Source organism: Ursus maritimus, unplaced genomic scaffold, assembly GCF_017311325.1.
Source record: "Ursus maritimus isolate PB19 unplaced genomic scaffold, ASM1731132v1 scaffold_27, whole genome shotgun sequence".
NCBI classification, from domain to species: Eukaryota; Metazoa; Chordata; class Mammalia; order Carnivora; family Ursidae; genus Ursus; species Ursus maritimus.
The window spans coordinates 30852594-30874871 of record NW_024425230.1 but is presented as its reverse complement, the minus strand read 5'-3'; the positions used below and the strand labels follow the sequence as shown (position 1 = coordinate 30874871).

At 39.6% G+C, this 22278-nt stretch overlaps 1 protein-coding gene across 1 annotated transcript in view; it reads left to right on the top strand.

Annotated features, from left to right (window-relative positions):
• Positions 1 to 22278, top strand: part of NEO1 (neogenin 1) — a 201815-nt gene that overhangs the window by 15690 nt on the left and 163847 nt on the right. Inside the window, exons 6-8 of the mRNA XM_040642636.1 lie at positions 5357 to 5674; positions 11655 to 11930; positions 15325 to 15478. Of these exons, the coding sequence (XP_040498570.1) occupies positions 5357 to 5674; positions 11655 to 11930; positions 15325 to 15478 (748 nt within the window). The remainder of the gene's footprint in view (positions 1 to 5356; positions 5675 to 11654; positions 11931 to 15324; positions 15479 to 22278) is intronic.

Sequence of the window (22278 nt, the reverse complement as noted above, 5' to 3'; positions counted from 1 at the left end):
TCTCCCCACCTCTTCCATCTCCTCCCAGTAAGTCAGTGGTAACAACCTGGTACACTTTCCTACTTTCTCAGTGCTCATACAGTCATATGCCTATGACATTTTATTATTTATACTTGTCTGCATTGTTCATTTTTCTCAGAATTCATTCCAGATCAGCTGATGTGGCTCATTAATTTTTTGCTAGCTAAATATTCTAAGGCAGGAGTCAGTAAACTATAGTCAATGGATCAAATCCATCCTGCTTGTTTTTATAATAAAGTTTTATTGGAACACAGCCTTATCCATTTTTTAATTGAGTGATGTGACTTAAAATTCCTTGTTATGTGTGATATATTTCCTCCCAGTCTTGTCATATTTTGTTTTGTTATGATACTTTTGCCTTAAAGTCTTTTAAATTTAAATACAATGAAGTGAAACATCTATCTTTTCTAACTTTGAAGTTCCCTATTTTGATTTAAAAGGTTGCCTGGCTCTAGGGTTATCCTTGTATTTTCCTAAAATATTTTTAAAAGATTTATTTCTTTATGTATTTGAGAGAAACAGAGAGTGAGAGTGAGTGAGAGAGAGAGCAAGCCCAAGCAGGGGGTGAGGGGGCAGAAGGGCAGAGGGAGAGGGAGAAGCAGACTCCCTCCTGAGCAGGGAGCCTGATGCTGGGCTCCATCCCAGGTCCCTGGGATCATGACCTGAGTTGAACACAGATGCTTAACCAGCTGAGCCACCCTGGCATCCCCTAAAATTTTTTTGCATAGTTTTTTCGTAGGTCTGGAATGTATTTTTCTATATGTATATGAGTGGCATTATAGTGTAGTGTGGTTAAGATCACAGACTCTGGTTCTGTTATTTACTACCTGTGTGACCTTGGATAAGGTATTTAACATTTCTATGCTTTAGTTTTTTCCTCTAAAATGAGAATAATAATAGTACCTATCGTAAGATAGTGGTGGAGACTATAAATGAATTGTTAGTATGTAGACATACATAGTAGTATGTTTAGAGCAGTCTCTGATACGTAGAAACATGTTAAGTGTTTCCTGTTACTACATGTTGTATATAAGCTTCTTGTATTTTCCCTCATGTGGATAACCACTTGTCCTAGAAACATTTATTGAGTAGTTCATCCTTTTCCCCAGTTGGTATAGTATGCATTCTCTATTGTATATTAAGTTTCCAAATATATATATAGCTCTATTTTGTGGCTCTCTAGCCTGTTAGGGAGCTCTGTTTATCCCCGCTCCAGAGCCATAGTGGCTTAATAAATACTGAAAACTGATGAGTGCTGTCCCTTTACTTTGTTCTTCTAAATTATTTGACTCTTCCTGGCTTTCTTTGATCTTCTATATAATTTTTTAAGGACTCATCAAAACTTACAAAAACCTGTTTATTAGTAAGTTTTATCGTAGAAGAGAGCGATACTAATTGGCTAGTATTGGAATGGAACTTGTGGTCTCATTAATACTTCAAGCAGTGGAAGTTTTTAGAGGTTGTCTGGTTGTATCATCTAAAGATTAATACCCTTCATTGTGGTAAGTGGACACTGGGAATATGGTGAATAAAAATGCTATAGAAGAATCCTAAGCCTCTAGTTTCCAGACTATATCCCGAGATACCCCAGGGCACCTCGCACAACTCCCAGGGGTATTTTAAACTTTCTAAGGAAACATAGCGACATCTGTTGGACACTGTGCAAACTTTTAGGTGAAAGTAGTTGACAGTTTCACTACCCTCATTTGGTTGTACTACCTTCATTTCAGTGCTGTGATGTTTATGAAATTGCGTTTTGGTGGTTGCTGGGATAAAAACCAAGTACCATGCAAAAATCAGTATGGAACAGGAAATGAGGATGGCAGTATCCAATTTGATTTCAAGGTTTGAGAACTCATACGGTGTCCAATAGGGGCACACATCCCATAGTAACTGTGGTTGTTTGAAAGTTAAAATATTTTTCAATTTGCCTGTATTATTTTTTCAACAGGATACTAACTTGTTAGGACATAAATATTGATTCATTTGTTTGAACCTAACTATTACGTAAACCAAGAACTTCTGTGACCTAACAAACAAGTGTTACAAATATTTAAAGATTAAGAACATTTGAAGTGCTGTGTAGGTACTGTATACCATGCCGGCTTGTAACAAGGCGAAACTAATCTTGTCTGGGCACCAGGGACAGACAGCAGTTCTGAGAAAGTAGTACTTAAGCTGAGCTTGAAGGACAATCGGAGTCAGCTGGAGAGGGATGATGGTGGGAATAGCTTGTGTGAAGAGGGCAGGAGCTGTGGGGGGTGACAGGGGTGCAGCAAGCCTTAAAAGGTGAGGGGAGAGTGATGCTGGGGGAAGGCTGGAGAGTAGGCAGAGGCCAGGTCACACAGTGACCGGGAAGTCCAGTTAGGGAGTTGATTTAGTTTGTAAAAGACAGTGGCAAGCCTTTGGGGGATTTTAAGCAAAGGAACAGTACCTTAGGTCACTCTGTGTTTACTGGGGGAATAAAATACAAAGATGATACACATAAATATTTAAGTAATGTGGTATTCTAAGTAATATAGAGTACGTTGTGGTAAAAATTTGAAGGGCCTTGATTTTCAAAGGCATTTATAAACTTTCCTATAATTAAAAAAATTTTTTTGAAGGCAAATACTCTTGTTCAACTTGGTTGGTAGTGGACTTTTAAAATGAAAGAAAATCAGGGGTGCCTGGGTGGCTTGGTTGGTTAAGCGTCTGCCTTCCGCTCAGGTCATGATCCCAGGGGATCCCTGGGGCTCCTGCTCAGTGGGGAGTCTGCTTCTCTCTCTCCCTCTGCTCTGCCCCTGGCTCGTTCTCTCTCTCTCTCAAATAAAGTCTTAAAAAAAAAGAAAATGAAAGAAAATCAAAAGCCAGGTAGAATGTTAAGCTGTTTAGAATAAGCTGTGAAACATTTACATTTGTGTAATTATTTTTTAAATGACAAAGATGTACAGATTTTAAAATGAAATTCATTTATTAATAATTGTTTTAAATTGTTAATTTGCATATTTTGACTGCCAATCTAATACATTTATCTCTTAAGTTCCTGAATTATTTAATTTGGGTGGTACAATAAAGATTTAATGTTACACAGGAAAGGTATAAAAGTAATTTCTCTTAGTTTAACAATTATTTTGTATTGCCCTGGAATTGATATTTTTATTTATTTTACTGTAGTATCAATGTAACATTTTTTACAGTAATAAGAAGCAAATCACTGCAGGTTACTTCTGAACAATTCCTGTGCTCATTCTCAAGAGTTTTAAGACTCGAAGAATCAATTTCATAATCATTAAATAGGGATGGAACCCACCTCGTGGTATTTGAGAAAGGAAGATTAGTCTGTTTGAAATTTGATTCACACTGTAAGTGTTAGAAAAATTTAAAACAAATGAATATTAGTCCCTTCCCTCTGCCAGTGTGTTTCATATTTATTTGAACCACTCTTTCATTATGTAGTAGAGAACTAGTGTCATTCTTAAATTCACCCTGTAAATAAATTATAGATACAGGAGTGTATAGATATATTTTAAAAACAGTCTTGGTTTCATTCATTGGACTAAGCCTCCCTAATTGTTCACATGAAGAAATCTGACTAGAACTGATTATAGTCAGATTGCAAGGGAGTTGGTCAGTACTCTTCTTAAAAGAGGTAAAGCTTTAAATTGGAAAGTTTTCTCTGGCTGAGAATGTAAGATTTATAGCAAATTTTTTTTTCTTAAGTTCAGTTAGCCAACATACAGTACATCATTAGTTTTTGATGTAGTGTTCAATGATTCATTAGTTGTGTATAACACCCAGTGCTCATCACCACACCTGCCCCCTTAATACCCAACACCTGGTTACCCCATCCCCTCTCCCTTCTGTAACCCTCAGTTTGTTTCCTGGGGTCAAGAGTCTCTCTTGGTTTGTCTCCCTTTCAGATTTCTTCCCATTCAGTTTTCCTCCCTTACCCTATGCTCCTCTGCGCTATTCCTTATGTTCCATGTATGAGTGAAACCATATGATAATTGTCTTTCTCTGCTTGACTTATTTCACTTAGCATAATGCCCTCCAGTCCATCCATGTCAATGCAGGTGGTAGGTATTCATCCTTTCTGATGGCTGAGTAATATTCCATTGTATATATGAACCACATCTTCTTTATCTATTCATTTGTTGAAGGGCATCTCGGCTCCTTCCACAATTTGGCTATTATGGACATTGCTGCTATGAACGTTGGGATGCATATGGCCCTTCTTGTCACTACATCTGTATCTTTGGGGTAAATACCTAGTAGTGCAATTGCTGGGTCGTAGGGTAGCTCTATTTTTAGCCATCAGGGAAATACAAATCAAAACCACAGTGAGATACCACCTTATACCAGTTAGAATGGCAAAAATTAACAAGACAGGAAATAACAAGTGTTGGTGAGGATGTGGAGAAAGGGGAACCCTCTTACACTGTTGGTGGGAATGCAAGCTGATGCAGCCACTCTGGAAAACAGTGTGGAGGTTCCTATAGCAAATTAAAAAAAAATGTTCTTCTCATGTTCAAGGCACTGGCCAAGGACTTAGAAAAATTAAACTGATCCCTCCTGTGCTCTTTACATCAAAATGAATTCCAGGGGCACCTGGGTGGCTCAGTTGGTTAAGTGTCCGACTCTTGATCTCAGCTCCGGTCTTGATCTCAGGGTCGTGAGTTCCCTACTTAAAAAAATATAGAAAATGAAATCACAAAAGTACTAGCACAGAACAAAGCTGAATTTTTTTATAATCTTGGAATAAAAATCTTTTTAAGTATAACAGATTTAATTTTATGTAGTTAAAATTTGTTTTCTTATGACAAAAATAAAGTCAAAGTGGAAAAAGGAATATTTGCAAAACATAATAGCTATGCCCAAAGATTGCGATGTCAATAGGTTGAGTAATCCACTAGAAAAATGGACAAAGTGTATGTATGGTGACTTTATGAAGCAAATACAGCCAGTAAACACACCTTACTAATAACAAAGAATTATTTCAATTTTCTGCTTCCTTTATGTTTCGTAGAAAATTTCACTTTGAATAAAATAATCTTTAATGTTTATAAATCCCATTGTAGGGTTTGAAATAAAACTTTTATTAGATATTCATGTAATCTAACAAGGTTGGATTATCTCACCTGGCAGGGTCTTTTTTCTCATCTTCTTCTAACTGGGTCATATTTTGATTTCCTAGTAAAAGAAATTTTATTTATTAGTTATTCATAGTGAAATTACTTATTATGTGTCATAGCCAAACAGCATAATTAACAATAATTTTATACAAATTATATTTTCTTACAGAAATAGAATAAGAAAGCTTTGCTTAACTTTGTTCTCTTTATTATCTTTGTAGGATCCAGCGTTCGAACATTCACTCCATTTTATTTTCTGGTGGAACCAGTGGATACACTCTCAGTTAGAGGCTCTTCTGTTATATTGAACTGTTCAGCATATTCTGAACCTTCTCCAAAAATTGAATGGAAAAAAGATGGAACTTTTTTAAACTTAGTATCAGATGACCGACGCCAGCTTCTCTCAGATGGGTCTTTATTTATCAGGAATGTGGTGCATTCCAAACACAGTAAACCTGATGAAGGTTATTATCAGTGTGTGGCCACTGTTGAGAACCTTGGAACTATTGTCAGCAGAACAGCTAAGCTCACAGTAGCAGGTAAGTTTTTTTCAAGTAATTTATTTGTGTTTTCAAATTTTTATAAAAGGTATATCTTGATAAAAAGCAGTATTGTCCTAGAGTTTTCATTTAACTGGTAACAAGAAATACAGTCATTTAACAAGTATCAGTTGAGCATCTGCTAGGTGCGTGGCGTTATGCTAAGACTTGCTTAGTGCCGTAGGGAATAAACTGTAGCACTTCTCCGCTTTCTGTCATTTAGATTGCTTATAGCTGTGATCAGAAGTATTAAGTCCGTTCTTTTCTTCTTTTTAACTTGGAAATGACAGAGGAAGTTGTATAGGAAAATTGATTCCCTTTGATTGCCAACTTTTATCCTCCCCAGCATAACCACTTAGTATGGCTTTGTAAAACTTGCAGTATAGCCAGAATCTTGGTTCCCTTATGCCCTGGCCAAGGAAATGACATTTAATTGCATTAATTATTTAAAAACCTGTAGGATGTGGGGGCGCCTGGGTGGCACAGCGGTTAAGCGTCTGCCTTCAGTTCAGGGCGTGATCCCGGCGTTATGGGATCGAGCCCCACATCAGGCTCTTCTGCTATGAGCCTGCTTCTTCCTCTCCCACTCCCCCTGCTTGTGTTCCCTCTCTCGCTGACTGTCTCTATCTCTGTCAAGTAAATAAATAAAATCTTAAAAAAAAAAAACCTGTAGGATGTGGGTATTAAGGTGAAGAGCAGAAAATTGTAAAGACACATTCACTCCCTTTTAGAGCATTCTTATTTGAAGAATAATGGAAGTGTAAACTGAATAAGTCATACTTGTCTTATAGTAGACGCTGGTATTCCCCAGGCCAGTGTTTCTTCACTTGAGTACTAGATGAAGTGGTTAGTTTTTGTTAAGGGTCACATGGTACAAAAATTGTCTTATGTTTAAGTCTTCCATTTATACTTATCTTGGTAAAATGCTAATATGTAGAAAAGAATATGAGTAACAGAATAGTTTCCCATCTTATTGCCACTGTAGGGTGATAGTTCCCCACTTCCCGCTCACTCCAGGCTATATTTGCTCATTCATTCAGAGTACGATGGCTCTTTTTCTTTTTGGAACCAGATACTCAAAGCTGAATTTGAGTGTGATATAAAACTACTGTAATTATTCCATAATCACAGACTGAGGATGGAAAAAAAAAAGGGGGGGATCACTTCTAGCCTTTCCTCTCTTTCTTTTTTTTCCTTCTTTCTTCTTTTCCTTATTTCCTTCCTTTTTTCCTTTCCCTCCCTCCTTTCCTTTCTTCCTCTAATCTGCTTGCCGGGCTTTCTCCAACATGCTGATAAATAAGTTGGCATTATGACTGCCCCTACAGTGTCACGTAGGTGAGCTCCTGGTTATCATTTATGTTCTTAAGCTGGGCTTTAATCGTGACTCCTTCCTCTCAGCTGTCTGCCACAGCCTTTCACCAAATCCAGTGAATTCTGCTTCCTAGTTTCTCTGTACATGATCGTAGGCTACTCCTCATCGTCCCTCACCACACACAGCCTGCAACTGTCCGCTGCCTTGTTCTTTCCCCCTTCCAGTCCAGTGGTCAGGCTCTCTCCTCACCCTCCCGTAGCTCTTCAGTGACAACGTCAAGTGGATGTCTAAACTCTTGAACAGGCTTCTAGGTCTTTTCTTGAGCTGGCCTCCACTTCTGCAGCTCCCTTCCTCCCTCCCTTTTTAAAGATTTATTTATTTATTTTAGAGAGAGAGGGGTGGGGAAGGGCAGAGGGAGAGGGAGAGAATCCCAAGCAGACTCCGTGCTGAGCACAGGGCCTGATGTGGGGCTGTATCCAGGACCCTGAGATCATGACCTGAGCTGAAATCAGGAGTCAGACACTTAACCACCTCAGCCACCCAGGCACGCCTCTCCGGCTTCATTTCCTGACACTCCGCCCTGCCTCTGTCCCTGCCCTCTACCATCAGCAGCTGCAAGACCACCTTCACCATGTTTTAAGCTCTGCCAGTACTGAATATTTTCCAGTCCCTTTTATTCTCTGTCTCTGGCCTTTGCTCATGGCTTCCCCACTGCCTATTAAGCCTGTCCTGTTTTTCCTCTCTTTCTACTCTGCTGGGTTTGTCCATCCTTCTTTTAAACTTTCATATCCTTCAGGAAGCATTTTTTGGTCTAATGTCTTAGTAAACAGCCAATTTTAATACAATATAATAAAATCTTTGGCTGCAGACAAGATTCTGTAGGAGAGTTATTTAACTCACTCATGGCCTGAGTATCAGGAGGAAATAAGATCTGAGCTAAGAGATGAATAAAAGTTCTTTTAGTAGTTGCATAGTATCCATTATATAGATATACTGTGATTTATCCAAAGATTCCCTTTTTGATGAACAGTTACATGATTGAAAATTGTCTGATGTTAAAGGCAGTGGTATAGTGAACAGTCTTTTGTAAATCTCTATAGAACATATTATTGGAATTAGTAATTATATTAGTTGCTGGATCATAGACTATACTTTGTGTGTATAATTTTAAAAAGAGCACTGAATTATTTGGCTGTTCTCAAAGTTTTAACCATAAAGTTACCTTATGACTGAGCAATTCCATTTCTAGGTATCAATCCCAGAGAAGTGAAAAGATAGGTCTGTACAACAATTTGTACATGAATGGTTATACCAGCACTATCCATGATAGCTAAAAAGTGGAAACAACCTATCAAGTGATGATTGGCTAACCGAAATGTGGTATATTCATATGTGAAATGTTATTCAGCAGTAAAGGGGAATGTGAAATTCTGATATGTACTGCAACGTGGATAAACCTGAAAAATGTGGTGCTAAGTGACAGAAGCCACGTATCATATGACTTCATATATATGAAGTGTCCAGAAGAAGCACATATAGGGAGCTAAGGAGTACATTGGTGGTTTTCTAGGGCTGAGGATGGGAGAGGGGAGAGCACAGGGCACAGGACTGGGCGGGTGAATAGCGGGGATGGGGAATGACTGCAGGTGAATGTATATAGTTTCTTTGGAGGATGATGAAAATGTTTTCCAATTAGATTATAGTGATGGTTGCACAACTTTGTGTGTTACTAAAAACTGTTGAATTGTGGACTTTAAGTGATAAACTTTATGGTATAGAAGTTGTAGCTCAATAAAACTATTTTTTTTTTCAAGGAGATACTGCCAGATTGCCATTCTAAAAGAACATTGGTTAGTGTTCTTTGGTTGCAAGTGATAGAAACTGATTCTGGCCAAGTCAAGTAAGAAGGGGAATTTTTGAAAGAACACAAAGTAGGTAGCTCATAAAATTAAATAGGAGAAGTTGTCTTCTCTGCACCCACTTCTCCACAGCAGAAATTTTTGTTTTGCTGCCCGGGCAGTAGCCTGGCTGTGAGTGTTTTGTGCCTGAAAGTGGAGGAATTGGGTGGTCTGAATGCAGACATTGTTAATCTCTTCTTGTCAAGCCCGTGTCTCGCTCCTACTCCCTCTCTTTTCTCCTGCAATTCTTTGCAAGCCACAGGACAAACTGGCCTCGCACTTGCGAGTGCAGGACGCTGCAGCCGTTTCTGCAGTGATACGTCAGTCCTAGTTCCTCCATCTGTTTTCCCTATTCAGAAACTTGCAGAAATCTCTTGTCTGCCAATTCCACATATGTTGCTGTAGGTTTATATTTTTAAAAATTACTCATTTTCATGAGACCTCAGGAGGGGAGAATACTTGATTTTTTAAAAATAGAATTAGCTCTTGGTTTTATTTCAGTTCCCTTTCCCCCCTACTTTATTAGTTTCTCTGTTTATCTTTGTTAATTCCATTCTTCTAATTTTTTGGTTTCTGTAAAGTAGATATATGGCTAATTTTATCTTTCTTTCCTTCAAAAATCCCCTTGATATAAAAAATAAGAAAAAACTTGTATGAAGGCTAGACAACTTGTGTGTTATTTCCGTATGGACTAATTCACCATCATAAAACTACAAAACCTGGAAATGTTTCTCATAATTTACTAGGTTTCTCAGTCTTTAAAGAAACATTTTGTTGTGTTTGCCACATCTCAGAGTCACTTTTTAGATGTTACTGTTAATAATAATAGCAGCCACTATTTGAGTATTTTATTTGTTTATTTATTTGAGAGAGAGAATGAGAATGAGCGGGAGGGGCAGAGGGGAGCGAGAATCTCAAGCCAGCTCTGCACTGAGTGCGGACCCTGACGTGCGGCTCTATCCCAAGACCCTGGTATCATGACCTGAGCTGAAACCAAGAGTTGGATGCTTAACCAACTGAGCCACCCAGGTGCCCCTACTTTTTGAGTTTTTATGTGCGAGGCAATATGCTATATATGAAATATTCATGTTAAGTATTAACCTTTTTAACACCCTATGAGGCTTCTTATTGTTCCCATTTGACTGATGGAGAAACTGAGGCTTCGAGGTTAAGTAACTTGCTGATGTCACACAGCCATGAAGTGGTGGAGTTGGGATTCACATTCAGATCATGTGACTCCAGAACCGAGGCTCTTAACCACTGCCTTCTGTGGCATCTACAGGGTATTTATGACTATTATGACTATTTTTTGTTAATATTTCATTTTGAAATAATTTCAAACTCATTCAATTATTGCAAGAATGAAACCAAGAAATCCCATATACTCTTCACTCAGATTACCCAATTGTTAACATTTTACTGTGTCTGCCTCATAACCCTCCACAATGTGCTCATACCCAAATCAGTGTTTTTTTTCCGAACTTAGTTATTAAGGGTAAGTTGAAGGCATTACCCCCACCTAAATACTTCCATGAATATTTCCTAAAAACAAAGATACTCTCCTAAATAACCATCCATCAATTTTAGGAAATTAATCTTAATATGTTACTACCATAGAAAACCATTCTGATTTTACTGGTTGTCTCAATAAAATTCTTAATAGCAAAAAACAAAAGCAGGGACTTTGCCCCTCCAGCACTCCTTTCTGGTCTGGGATTACATGTTGTATTCAGTGGTTTAGGCTCTTTTGGTCTCAAACCATTCTTTAGTTTTATCCTTGTCTCATTTTGTGTTTTCTGATTTTCCGTTATGAATAGATTTGGGCTTTGCATTTGGGAAGGGATATCACAGAAGTAAATGATGCCACGTTCTTCTTAGTGCGTTATATCAGGGAGTGTATGATGTTCTGTTTCATTACTGATGATGTTAACCTTCATTACTTTGTTAATATGGTCTGTGCTATGTTTCTCCACTGTGAAAGTTAAATATTTTGTACTTTTATTAATTAGTAATAAGTATTTTGAGAAGAGCTAATTTGAGACTCTGTATATATCCTATTCCTCATCCAAACTTCACCAGTGGGCTTGGTATCCATTCATTCTTTTCTGCATCAATTATCATTATCCCGGATTGAGCCAGAGGAAACCCTTCAGTCTGATTCCTGGGCCCTTTTGATGTGTCCATATTGTTCTTTGGATGCTTCCTTACTTCCTGTCACGGGATGTTCCAGGTTCATCTTGTATTTTCCTTACTCTAGTCATGGAATCAGCCTCTTCTCTAAGGAGCATTGTTTCCTTGTAGCAGAAAATGGTATTTAGAAATCAAGATTATGTCACCATATATACTCATTGCTACTCAAGTGGCATTGATTTTGGGCTCCCTCTGGACAGAGCTAGGAGCTTTATACATATATGTGTATACGCATACCTGTATGTAATGACTGTGTATGAAATGTATATATATTTTACACATACACATTTATATCTATATATGTTTAACTATATTTGTATAATTATATAAAACTGTAAGTTTATACTGATGCCTCAATTCTACCAATATCATGAGGAATGTGACTCCAGTTATCCCTAGTACAGTTACTTATTTGACCTGTATCCCTGTTGTAGCCAATTTCCCGACCCATAGACCTTCTTCTTGACCCTGGTTCCACCATGCATATGGCCACGTGGGCTGACTTGCTCCTGGTTCCCATGGCTACATTTTAAAGTAACATTTAACTACACTTTTTTTCTTCTTTTCTTTTATTGTCCAGGTCTTCCAAGATTTGCCAGCCAGCCAGAACCTTCTTCAGTTTATGCTGGGAACAGTGCAATTCTGAATTGTGAAGTTAATGTAGATTTGGTCCCGTTTGTGAGGTGGGAACAGAACAGACAGCCTCTTCTTCTGCATGATAGAGTTATTAAACTTCCAAGTGGAACACTGGTTATCAGCAACGCTACTGAAGGAGATGGGGGACTTTACCGCTGCATAGTTGAAAGTGGCGGGCCACCAAAGTATAGCGATGAAGCTGAATTGAAAGTTCTTCCAGGTATTCATTTATTACCAGGACTTGTGGTTTTATGTTTATTAATGAATAAAAATTGTTCTGTTAGAATTTCTTTTTTAATAAACACTGTTAAATATGTGGTGTGACAAATTAATGTCAGCGTAAGGAGTCTCAGTTTCTTAGAGGTAGAGAAAAGAAGAAAATGTGCCAGAAAGATTGACTCTTTAGTGAATACATGAGTAGAGATTTATGAAGTGATCAAGTGTATTTAATATGTATGGCATTCTTCTTGGCCAAAGACACACTAGGTCTGTGTCTTTTGTCAAGCCTCTCTCTGCTCCTTCCCTGGACGGGATGCTTCACAGAGATCTCTTGTCAGAGTCCGAGACTCATTCGGGCTAGTTCATGTAAGGGACGGGCAGCGTGGTGACTCATACGGCAGCTCTGGACACACTGGTAAGCAAGGTTCTTGGATCTTTATAGCGCCCCCATTTTAGGGTAAACTCAGCCCCTTCTTCCCTTTCTTTGTGGGTTCTCTCTCTCTCTCTCTGCCCCTGCTGGCTCTCCTTCTCTGTTTCGTGTGTCTTTTCTCAGCTGTGTCACTTCTGCTCACTCCTAACTTCCTCTTTCACGTTGCTTATCACAGTCCTGCTAGCCTCTTGCTGTCTCCTGGCCTTTCAGCTTCCGTTCCCACTGCTGGGTGCCTGAGTCCACATTTCTTCCTTCAGACCTGACTTTATGAATATAATGGGGCCATCTTTACATTGTTTGGGCACAGTTTTTCTATACAACTACTTCATAGGCTAATTTTAGTCTGTGGGTTGGCTTGCAAAGTGAGACCCGTGTTGTGAGCCTCGGTGCTTGACAGTGTTCCGCATGGGCTTTGAACTGATTTTTTTTTAATGCAGTTTCTTTCTTCGTCAGCATCATCCGTGTCTTTGCCATTCCTGTCCCTGTGTATTTTCAGCTCGGCAGCCACAGTTATTTTTTAAAATGTATATTAGATTGTAAAATGAAATAAAACGTATATTACATCGTGTCACATCTTTGCTCAAAACCTAATGGTTTCTCGTCTTAGAGTGAAGGTTAAAGTCCTTGGCCTGTAAGGCTTTGTATAATCCTAAGGCCACCTTCCTCCCCATCTCATCTGGTACTCTCCTCTCCCTCACTCTGTGATTGTGGCCACCTCATGTTTCCTGAGCACCCCAGACATTCTTTTGCTTTGGGGTCTTTCTACTTGCCTTTTTGCTTTGCCTGGAATCCTCTTCCATCAGATACCCGCCTGACACCATCTTATTTTTCTGCTCACATATCACTTCATCGTTGAGCCTTCCTTGGCCACTAAATGTTTAAAACAACAATCTTCCATATCCACCCTGGTACTTTCCTCTTTCCCCCTTAATTTTACTTCAGAACATATCCACTGTCTGACATACAATGTCTTTTATTTCTTGTCTCTCTCCCTAAGTCGTATATAAGGTCAACACGGGTAGGGAATTTTGTCTGCTGCCAAGAATGGTAACTGGCACATAGACGCCAGTAAATACTTGTTCAGATTTATTTGTTTCTATCAAAATACGATTACATTTAGCTAAATCCCAATGGGAAAAAAAAAGAGAACTATGTCTTCCAGCCTACTTCCTGACTTGCTTTTACATGGCAGAGGTCCTGTTTCTTCTCTGTTATCTGGGTACCATTGAAGCAAATCCTCAAAACCAGATCCAAGGAAACAAGATTTTCGGTGTCAGAGAATGAATCACCACTCAATATCTGAAACAAAAACAAAATACTGGATGTTTTCTTTACTGACATGAGGGAAAACCATAGTTGTTAAGCACAGTCTTCTTGAATAATGCACTGCCTATCTCATGTAGAATTTTGAGGCAGATGTTATTTTTTTTTTAAGATTTTATTTATTTATTCGACGGAGATAGAGACAGCCAGCGAGAGAGGGAACACAAGCAGGGGGAGTGGGAGAGGAAGCAGCAGGCTCACAGCGGAAGAGCCCGATGTGCGGCTCGATCCCATAACACCGGGATCATGCCCTGAGCCGAAGGCAGACGCTTAACCTCTGTGCCACCCAGGCGCCCCGGGAAGATGTTATTTTTTGGTGTGTTGGTTAAGAGGCAAGAGTGGGTTGATGTCAGCCATAGAAGCATGTTTTATGGTTGGTTACAAAGGTGAGAGCGGGTTAATGTCAGCTATAGAGGCAAGTGATTCCACTGCTGAATGGCTAACTTTTAAAACCCTGAGGCTTTTAAACCCACTCATTGGCTGGCTTTCAAAGGCATGTTCCCTGAAGCAAGCTGTCAGTGATCTCTTAGACAGTGTTTACTTGTTACCATGGCTATAGCGCTGTCATTGATTAGTTACACAAGTTTAAAGCCAGCCCTGGTGGTGGTTACCGTGGCTGTAGAACATCTTTTCCTGAGAGTATGGGGACAAGAGTCCTATCTCTTTACCTGAGAATGGTCTTTTTCTCAAAACAGAACACCGGAAATACCACTTCATCAAGTAGAGAACCCTGTCTTCTACCCATTAGAGTGTGTCCTTTCAGATGTCCATAAGAGGGCAGCTATAAAGTGAACACTCACAGTGGTAGCCTAATAGTGGTACCATTATAAAAATCAAGGGATTGACAGGCTAAGTGAATAAGTTAGAGATGAAACTCAGAAAGATTTTCAGAAGTAACACACAGATGTAGGGATGTAGAGGGAACCTCTTATGATATCCCTCTGAATGGAGAGGATGCTGTTAAGAGTCCTGAGCTTGCTCAGTCTTTTCTCTCTTTGTGCCACTCATGAAACATTTACTTTATTCAGTCTTTTAATGTGCAGGGGATTCTTGTCAAGTGTCCCTCAGTTGACCGGTATGCACCTTGAAGTTAGGAGCTATAACTTCTACATCGTTAAGGTCCCCAGAGAGCCTAGCACGATGCTTTACACGTTAAAGTGATTAAAGAAAAATGTTTGTGAATTTATTTTTTAAAGATTTATTTATTTATTTTGGCTGGGGGCAGAGGGAGAAGGAGAGGGAGAATCTCAAGCAGACTCCCTGCTGAGCACAGAGCCCAAAGCAGGGCTTGATCTCATGACCCTGAGATCATGACCTGAGCTGAAATCAAGAGTCAGACGCTTAATCGACTGAGCCACCAAGGCGCCCTGAAATGTTTGCTAATTTAAATGGACTTTTCTTGTGTCACTGTTACTTAAAATATTTTTGTTATGTAAAGCCACATAGGGCGCCTGTCTGGCTCTGCTGGTAAAGCATGCAGCTCTTGATCTTGGGGTCATGAGTTCAAGCCCCACGTTGGGCATGGAGTCTACTCAAAATAAAATAATAAAGCCACACAGACTGAACAGGAATTTGCCACTCCTCATCATTAGTGTAGTAAAGTGCTTTCTTAATTATTGTCTTTTATTTTTTAATTTTTTAGATCCTGAGTTCACTTCAAACTTGGTATTTTTGAAACAACCTTCTTCCTTAGTCAGAGTCATTGGTCAGAGTGTGGTGTTGCCATGTGTTGCTTCAGGACTTCCTACTCCAGCCATTAGATGGATGAAAAATGAGGAGGCACTTGACACAGAAAGGTAATGTCGTCTGCCTAAAAGCCTTTTTCAGCCTGAGCCTGAGACTTGGTCTCATCTAATTTGGGACTACTGCTTAATCATGAAAAAAATGGTTATCTACTTTATTTTTATTTAAGCACATTATAATGCTCATTTATCATTCTTGAAATAGTTTATATACTGTATATGATTAGGATGTTTAAACGACAAATTGCTTTCAAAATATTAAGGGGTAATTATTCCATTTATTCTTTCTGAGCTGCAGTATACTTAGCTTAAGGCCTCAAGACCTCCTTCCCTAAGTTGTTGCAGGAGTTTCTGGTCTTGACTAGCCTGAGACTTCTCATTCCTTTTCATGTGCATTTTGTTGATAGTAGTTTTTTCCTTTATTCTAAAAATAAAATGTATTCCTCATCCTTCTGTTTTTGCCTTTTAAAATCATACCAGCTTTCTTGTATGATCATAAATTCTTCCTCTTCCACAAAAGCCTTTTCTCTTAACATCAGCCGTCCTGTCATCCCTCATGACTTATGTCATAGGTACTTGACATATATAATGGCTGCTTTGCTCTCTTGTTTTCTGATAAAGGAACTGAGGTAGTGGTGGTGGTATTTAGGTATATTTTGTTTCCAAAGCAAAGTTATTTTGCGTGTTGTAGCATGTTTAGTATCATCCTTGGCCTCTATCCACTACATGCCAGTAGCACTCCCAAGTTGTGACAATCAAAAATGTTTCTGGATGTTGCCAGATGTCCCTTTTGTCCCCAGCTGAGGACCACTGTGGCAGAGCAGTGCTGTCCAGTAGAAGTATGATGCAAGCCATGTATGTAATTTAAAAATTTTGGTAGCTAGATAAAAAAAAAAAGCCAACACTAAGATGTAACACACATTACTAAATACAATAATAATAATTTATATGATGCATCAGTTAAAGTGAAACGTCGTTCTACCAAAACAGTGAAGTTGTGGTTAGTGTTTTTTCAGCTTTTACATTTAAATAAAAATTAAATAAAATTCAGAGTTCAGTTCTTCAGTTATTCCAGCCACATTTCAAGTGTCAGAGGCCACGTGTGGCTAGTGGCTATTGATTTGGACTGGGCAGGTCTGAAGATTCCCAACTGAGTATCCAAAGTAAGCGGACAGTCTTAATTTGTGTACTTAAGTAACCAAGACCCGGGAAAGGGTAACTCGCTAGTTAGCTTGGTGATCAACCTTCAGTGATAGGTGGAAGTGATAGAATGCACGAAAGTGTTTCATTGGCAAAACTGATGGCATCATCTCCAATATCACCTCTTTCTTTCTTTCTTTTTTTTTTTTAATGATTTTTTATTATACTATGTTAGTCACCACACAGTACATCCCCGGTTTCCGATGTAAAGTTCGATGATTCATTAGTTGCGTATAACACCCGTTGCACCATGCAGTACGTGCCCTCCTTACTACCCATCACCGGTCTATCCCATTCCCCCACCACCCTCCCCTCTGAGGCCCTCAGTTTGTTTCTCATAGTCCATAGTCTCTCATGTTTCATTCCCCCTTCTGATTACCCCCCCTTTCTTTATCCCTTTCTTCCCCTACCAATCATCCTATTTCTTATGTTCCGTAGATGAGAGAAATCATATGATATTTGTCTTTCTCTGACCTCTTTCTTTCTCAGCACCCATCCAGTCCCAGCTACTTCTTTTTTTTTTCCTTTTTATTTTTTTATTTTTTTTAATGATTTTTTATTATATTATGTTAGTCACCATACAGTACATCCCCAGTTTTCGATGTAAGGCTCGATGATTCATTATACAACATCCATTCTTTTTTCTTTTTTTTTTTTTACTTACTACCCATCACCGGTCTATCCCATTCCCCCACCACCCTCCCCTCTGAGGCCCTCAGTTTGTTTCTCATAGTCCATAGTCTCTCATGTTTCATTCCCCCTTCTGATTTCCCCCCCTTTCTTTATCCCTTTCTTCCCCTACCGATCATCCTATTTCTTATGTTCCATAGATGAGAGAAATCATATGATATTTGTCTTTCTCTGACCTCTTTCTTTCTCAGCACCCATCCAGTCCCAACTACTTCTGTCTGTATTTTACTTCCTTTCTTCCCACTCCCTTTCCCCAGCTAAATATTATGCAAAGGATTTATAAGGCTTCAAGGGAATATTTAAAACTTATGCTAACTGAGACATAGGGAACGTTTAAAAAGTGGATAAAATGAAGCTCTCTTTGAGTAAAAATTTAAATTGGCTACGTGTTAGAACAAAATCTTTATCAGGAGTAGGAAAGCTGGGGCGCCTGGGTGGCTCAGTTGGGTATGCATCCAGCTCTTGATTTCAGCTCAGGTCATGATCTCAGGGTGGTGAGATCCATCCCCACATTGAGCTCCACACTCAGTGGGGAGTCTGTTTGGGATTTTCTCTCTTTCTCTCTCCCTCTGCCTCTTCTCCTGCTTGTGCGCTCTCTCTCTCTCTCTGTGTCTCTCAAATAAATAGATCTTAATTACTTTTTAATTAAATTTTATTTATTTGAGAGAGCACGAGTGGGGAGAGGAGCAGAAGGTGAGGGAGAGGAACAGGCAGACTCTGCATTGAGTGCAGACCCTGACATGGCTCAGTCCTAGGACTCTGAGCTCATGACCTGAGCCTAAACCAAGAGTAGGCCGCTTAACCACCTGAACCACCCAGGTGCCCCAGAAATAAATAAATCTTAAAAAAAAAAAAAAAAAGGAATAAGAAAGCTGAAATAGGTTCTTTTTAAAGTTTTTATATTTTATCATCATAGAAGGATGTTCTGAATATATATAATGATAAAGGAGTTTGATTTCTTATGTAAGAAAAGTGAGGATTACTATGATTCTTGTTTGCTTATTCAGTAATTATTCAACAAATGCTTATTGAATGCCAATTACGTTAAGCATATTGTAGGTACTGGGAACAGACTAGTGAACCAAACAGAGTTTTGCTGTTATGATTAGAGTTTTGCTGATATCCTAGTGGGGAATAATCAGACAGTAATCACTTAAACATATAAAAGTTCAGTTTATGATAAGTGCTATGAAGAAAATTAAGACAAAAGTATGCCAGGGATGCCAAGAGAGGTAGCGGTAGGATTGCTATCCTCTATAGAGGTAGGATTGGCTATTCCTTCAGTAAAGTGATTCTCATACTGGAATCTAGATGTGGGTTGGGGTACATAAGTCATGGTAGAAATGTTACATATCTTCCTTTTATGTTGCATAAAATTGTTACATTCAATTTTATTCAAAGATATTTCTTAAGGGAAATGTTTTTTAATGAAATCAAATGTGGATATATCATGGCTAGTAATATTCCTCTGAATTTGAAGGACAATTCAGAAGACTTAAGACTGAGTAGACTGTTTTCTACTTGAGTTCTCTAGGCTTCTGAATACTTCAGTTACATGGTAGAAAAGTCTGAGAAGCATTGCTTTGGTATAGCACTGTCTCAGGAAGCTTCACAAGCATACAGGAGGAGAACAGTGTTGACGGCGTTCACATCGGTATTTCCAAAACCTAGCATAGCGTGTGGCACATAATGGGGTAGGGAGAGTGGTAACCAATATTTTTTGGTCTGAACGTAGTAAAGGAGAATCAGAGGGCTTCGGGTTATATATAGGTAATTGCTCAAAATGTGTCTGTTTCTACCAGTGCCTTATGAGATATGCAGATGGGCCTTAGCTAATAAATTATTTAAACCCCAAATTTGAAAGAAATTTTGAAATTGGAAGAAACAAATGGCTAGAAATCTAGATAGTGCTATTCTGGCTCTGGTAAAAATCTTAAATTGTTAGACATCCTTCTCTATTACTAATCCTAAGGCCTGTTTGAAAATGAACATTTTAAAACATTACCTGGGAGGAGCTAAGATGGCTGAGTAGTAGGAGGACCCTAGGCTTGCCTCTTCCCTTGAACACAGCTAGATAAATATCAAATCACTCTGAATACCCAAGAAATTGATCTGAGGACTGATGGAACAAACTGCAACTAGAGGGAAAGAGGCCACAATGTAGAAGGTGGGAGGTTTGGAGATGTGATTTGGGGGAGAAGCAGATCACAGGTGCTGCAGAGGTGAGGGAGCCCTGATCACAGAGAGAGGTGAGAGAGGGAGAAAGAGGAGTGCACAGGGGATCGCACAAGGAAAATACTTCCCCAAAGTGGGAAAACTAGAGGGGCTGATTTCTGTGAGTTTTTACAACCAGCGAGGCTCAAAGATTGGAGTTTTAGAGGTCCATGGCGTGGGTAGTTTGGAGCCCTGAGGGTACTGCAGTGCTCCTGTGGAGAAGGAGGGCAGATAGGCCAGGGGCAGGTGGTGCAATCTGAGGATCCTCTGGAGTGCACGGGGAGAGACGATTCCCCCTTCTTGGAGTGCATCTGGGAGAGATGGCACTGCCTCTGTGGGGACAGAAGAGCCAGCAGGTACCATTACCTCCCCTGCCCCTCAGCATAGGTGCAGAGCTACGTGCAGAAGGTGGCTAACTTGGATACTGGCTCTTTGCTATACTTCACTCCAAATACCACACCTCTGTGCTTTTGTGCAACTGCCCTTCTGGGACAAACCTGAATCAGTCCCAGTGCAGTGAGACCTTCCCCCAGAGGACCAGTGGGGGGGCCACACCAGGTCCCAAAAGTTTGGAGTTTTAAAACTCAGCCGGCCTGCCTGGGATAGAACACGGGTGTGCTGAGCTGCCAGGCAGGCAGAAGGCCTGGACGCAGACGGGGTGAAGGCAGTGAGCTGAGGGCCACCTGGGACACATGAGGGGAGATTGTTCACTCTTCTGGTAGGGCTCCCCAGACAGCAGTGGGCATGAACTGCCCTCTCTGGGCACAAGGGAGGGGGTTGGTGCCACTTCTCTCCCCTACACCTCAGCATAAACTAACTTCAGTAAGTAGCACAGTGCCAGCAGTGGCAGCCTAATCCAAGCAGCCTACACCAAGTCCCACCCCACTGCACCCTGCAGGTGCTGCTTTTTGCAGGCAAGTGTGCCTGAGAACCAGAGCAGCAGGCCCCTCCCCCAGAAGACCAGCACAAACCCCCCTGCATGTACCCAGTCTACTGACCATAGAGCTCTGCAAAGCTTCAGCTCTAGTGGAAATAGCATTAGGTCTCTCTTGACAAGCAAACAGACCAGAGCACACCTAGTTAAAAACCACCACACTTTGGCCAAGGTCCAAATACTCCCCGCTGCAGGCAAGGAGAAACTCTGTGGAGGACTGACCTGAGGGAAAGAGCAGCCAAAACATAGCAGCAGAGTGTACACAGCATACTCCAGAGACATTTCCTGAATCGCCAGCCCCTTGACAGTGTACAACCTCTTCTTTATAAAGCAATTACTCTTAGGAGCAAGAAACAGAACATTCTCGCTTTCCTAACACACAGAAGACAGGCACCTACCATAATGCCAAGATGGAAGAATTCATCCCAAAAGAAAGAACAAGAAAAGGGGATCTAATCAAAACAGATATAAATAATATGCCTGATCCAGAATTTAAAGGGACAATCATAAGGATATTAGCTGGGCTTGAGAAGAGCATAGAAGACACCAAGGAGTCCCTTACCACAGAGATAAAAGACTTAAAAACTAGTCAGGCCGAAATAAAAAATCCTATAATCAAGTTGCAAAGCAAACTGGATGTAATGATCACAAGGCTGGAAGAAGGAGAGGAATGAATAAGTGATACAGAAGATAAAATTATGGAAAATAATGAAGCTTAAAAGAAGAGGGAAAGAAAAATATTGGACAACGAATGTAGACTTTGGGAATGTAGTGACTCCATAAAGTGCAATAATATTCGTTGTCATAGGAGTCCCAGAAGAAGAAGAGAGGGGAAAAGGTGTAGAGGCTTTACTTGGGGGAAATTATAGCTGAAAACTTATCTAACATGGGGAAGAAAAGAGACATTCAAATCCAGGAGGCACAGAGAACTCCCATCAAAATCAACAAAAACAGGCCTATATCAAGATGTATTGTAGTTAAATTTGCAAAATATAGAGATGAAAAATCCTAAGAGCAGCAAGACAAAAGAAGTCCCTAACTTACAAGGGAAAACAAATAAGGTTAAGAACAGATCTAGCCACAGAAACTTGGCAGGCCAGAAGAGAGTGGCATGCTGAATGGGAAAAATATGCAGATAGGAATACTCTATCCAGCAAGGCTGTCATTCAGAATAGGAGCGATAAAGAGTTTCCCAGACAAACAAAAACTGAGGGAGTTCATGACCACTAAGCCATCCCTGCAAGAAATACTAAAGAGGACTCTTTGAGTGGGAAAGAAAGACTGAAACCTTCAACGACTAGAAAAAAAACACAGAAAATCTCCAGAAATGACAGAACAAGTAATAAAATGGCACTAAATTCATATCTATCAATAATCACTCTGAATGTAGATGGACTAAATGCACCAACCAAAAGACATAGGCTATCAGAATGGGTAAAAGACAAACAAACAAACAAAAAACCAAGACGCATCTATATGCTGCCTGCAAGAGACTTATTTTAGATCTAAAGATACCTGCACATTGAAAGTGAGGGGATAGAGAACCATTTATCATGCTAATGGACATCAAAAGAAAGCCAGAGTAGCAGTACTTATATTAGACAAACTAGATTTTAAATTGAAGGCTGTAACAAGAGATGAAGAAGGACATTATATCATAATAAAAGGATCTATCCAGCAAGAAGACCTAACAATTATAAATATTTATGCTCCCAATTTGGGAGCATCCAAATATGAATAACAAACATAAAGGAATTCATTGATAATAATACAATAATAGTGGAGGACTTTAACACCACACTTACATCAACAGACA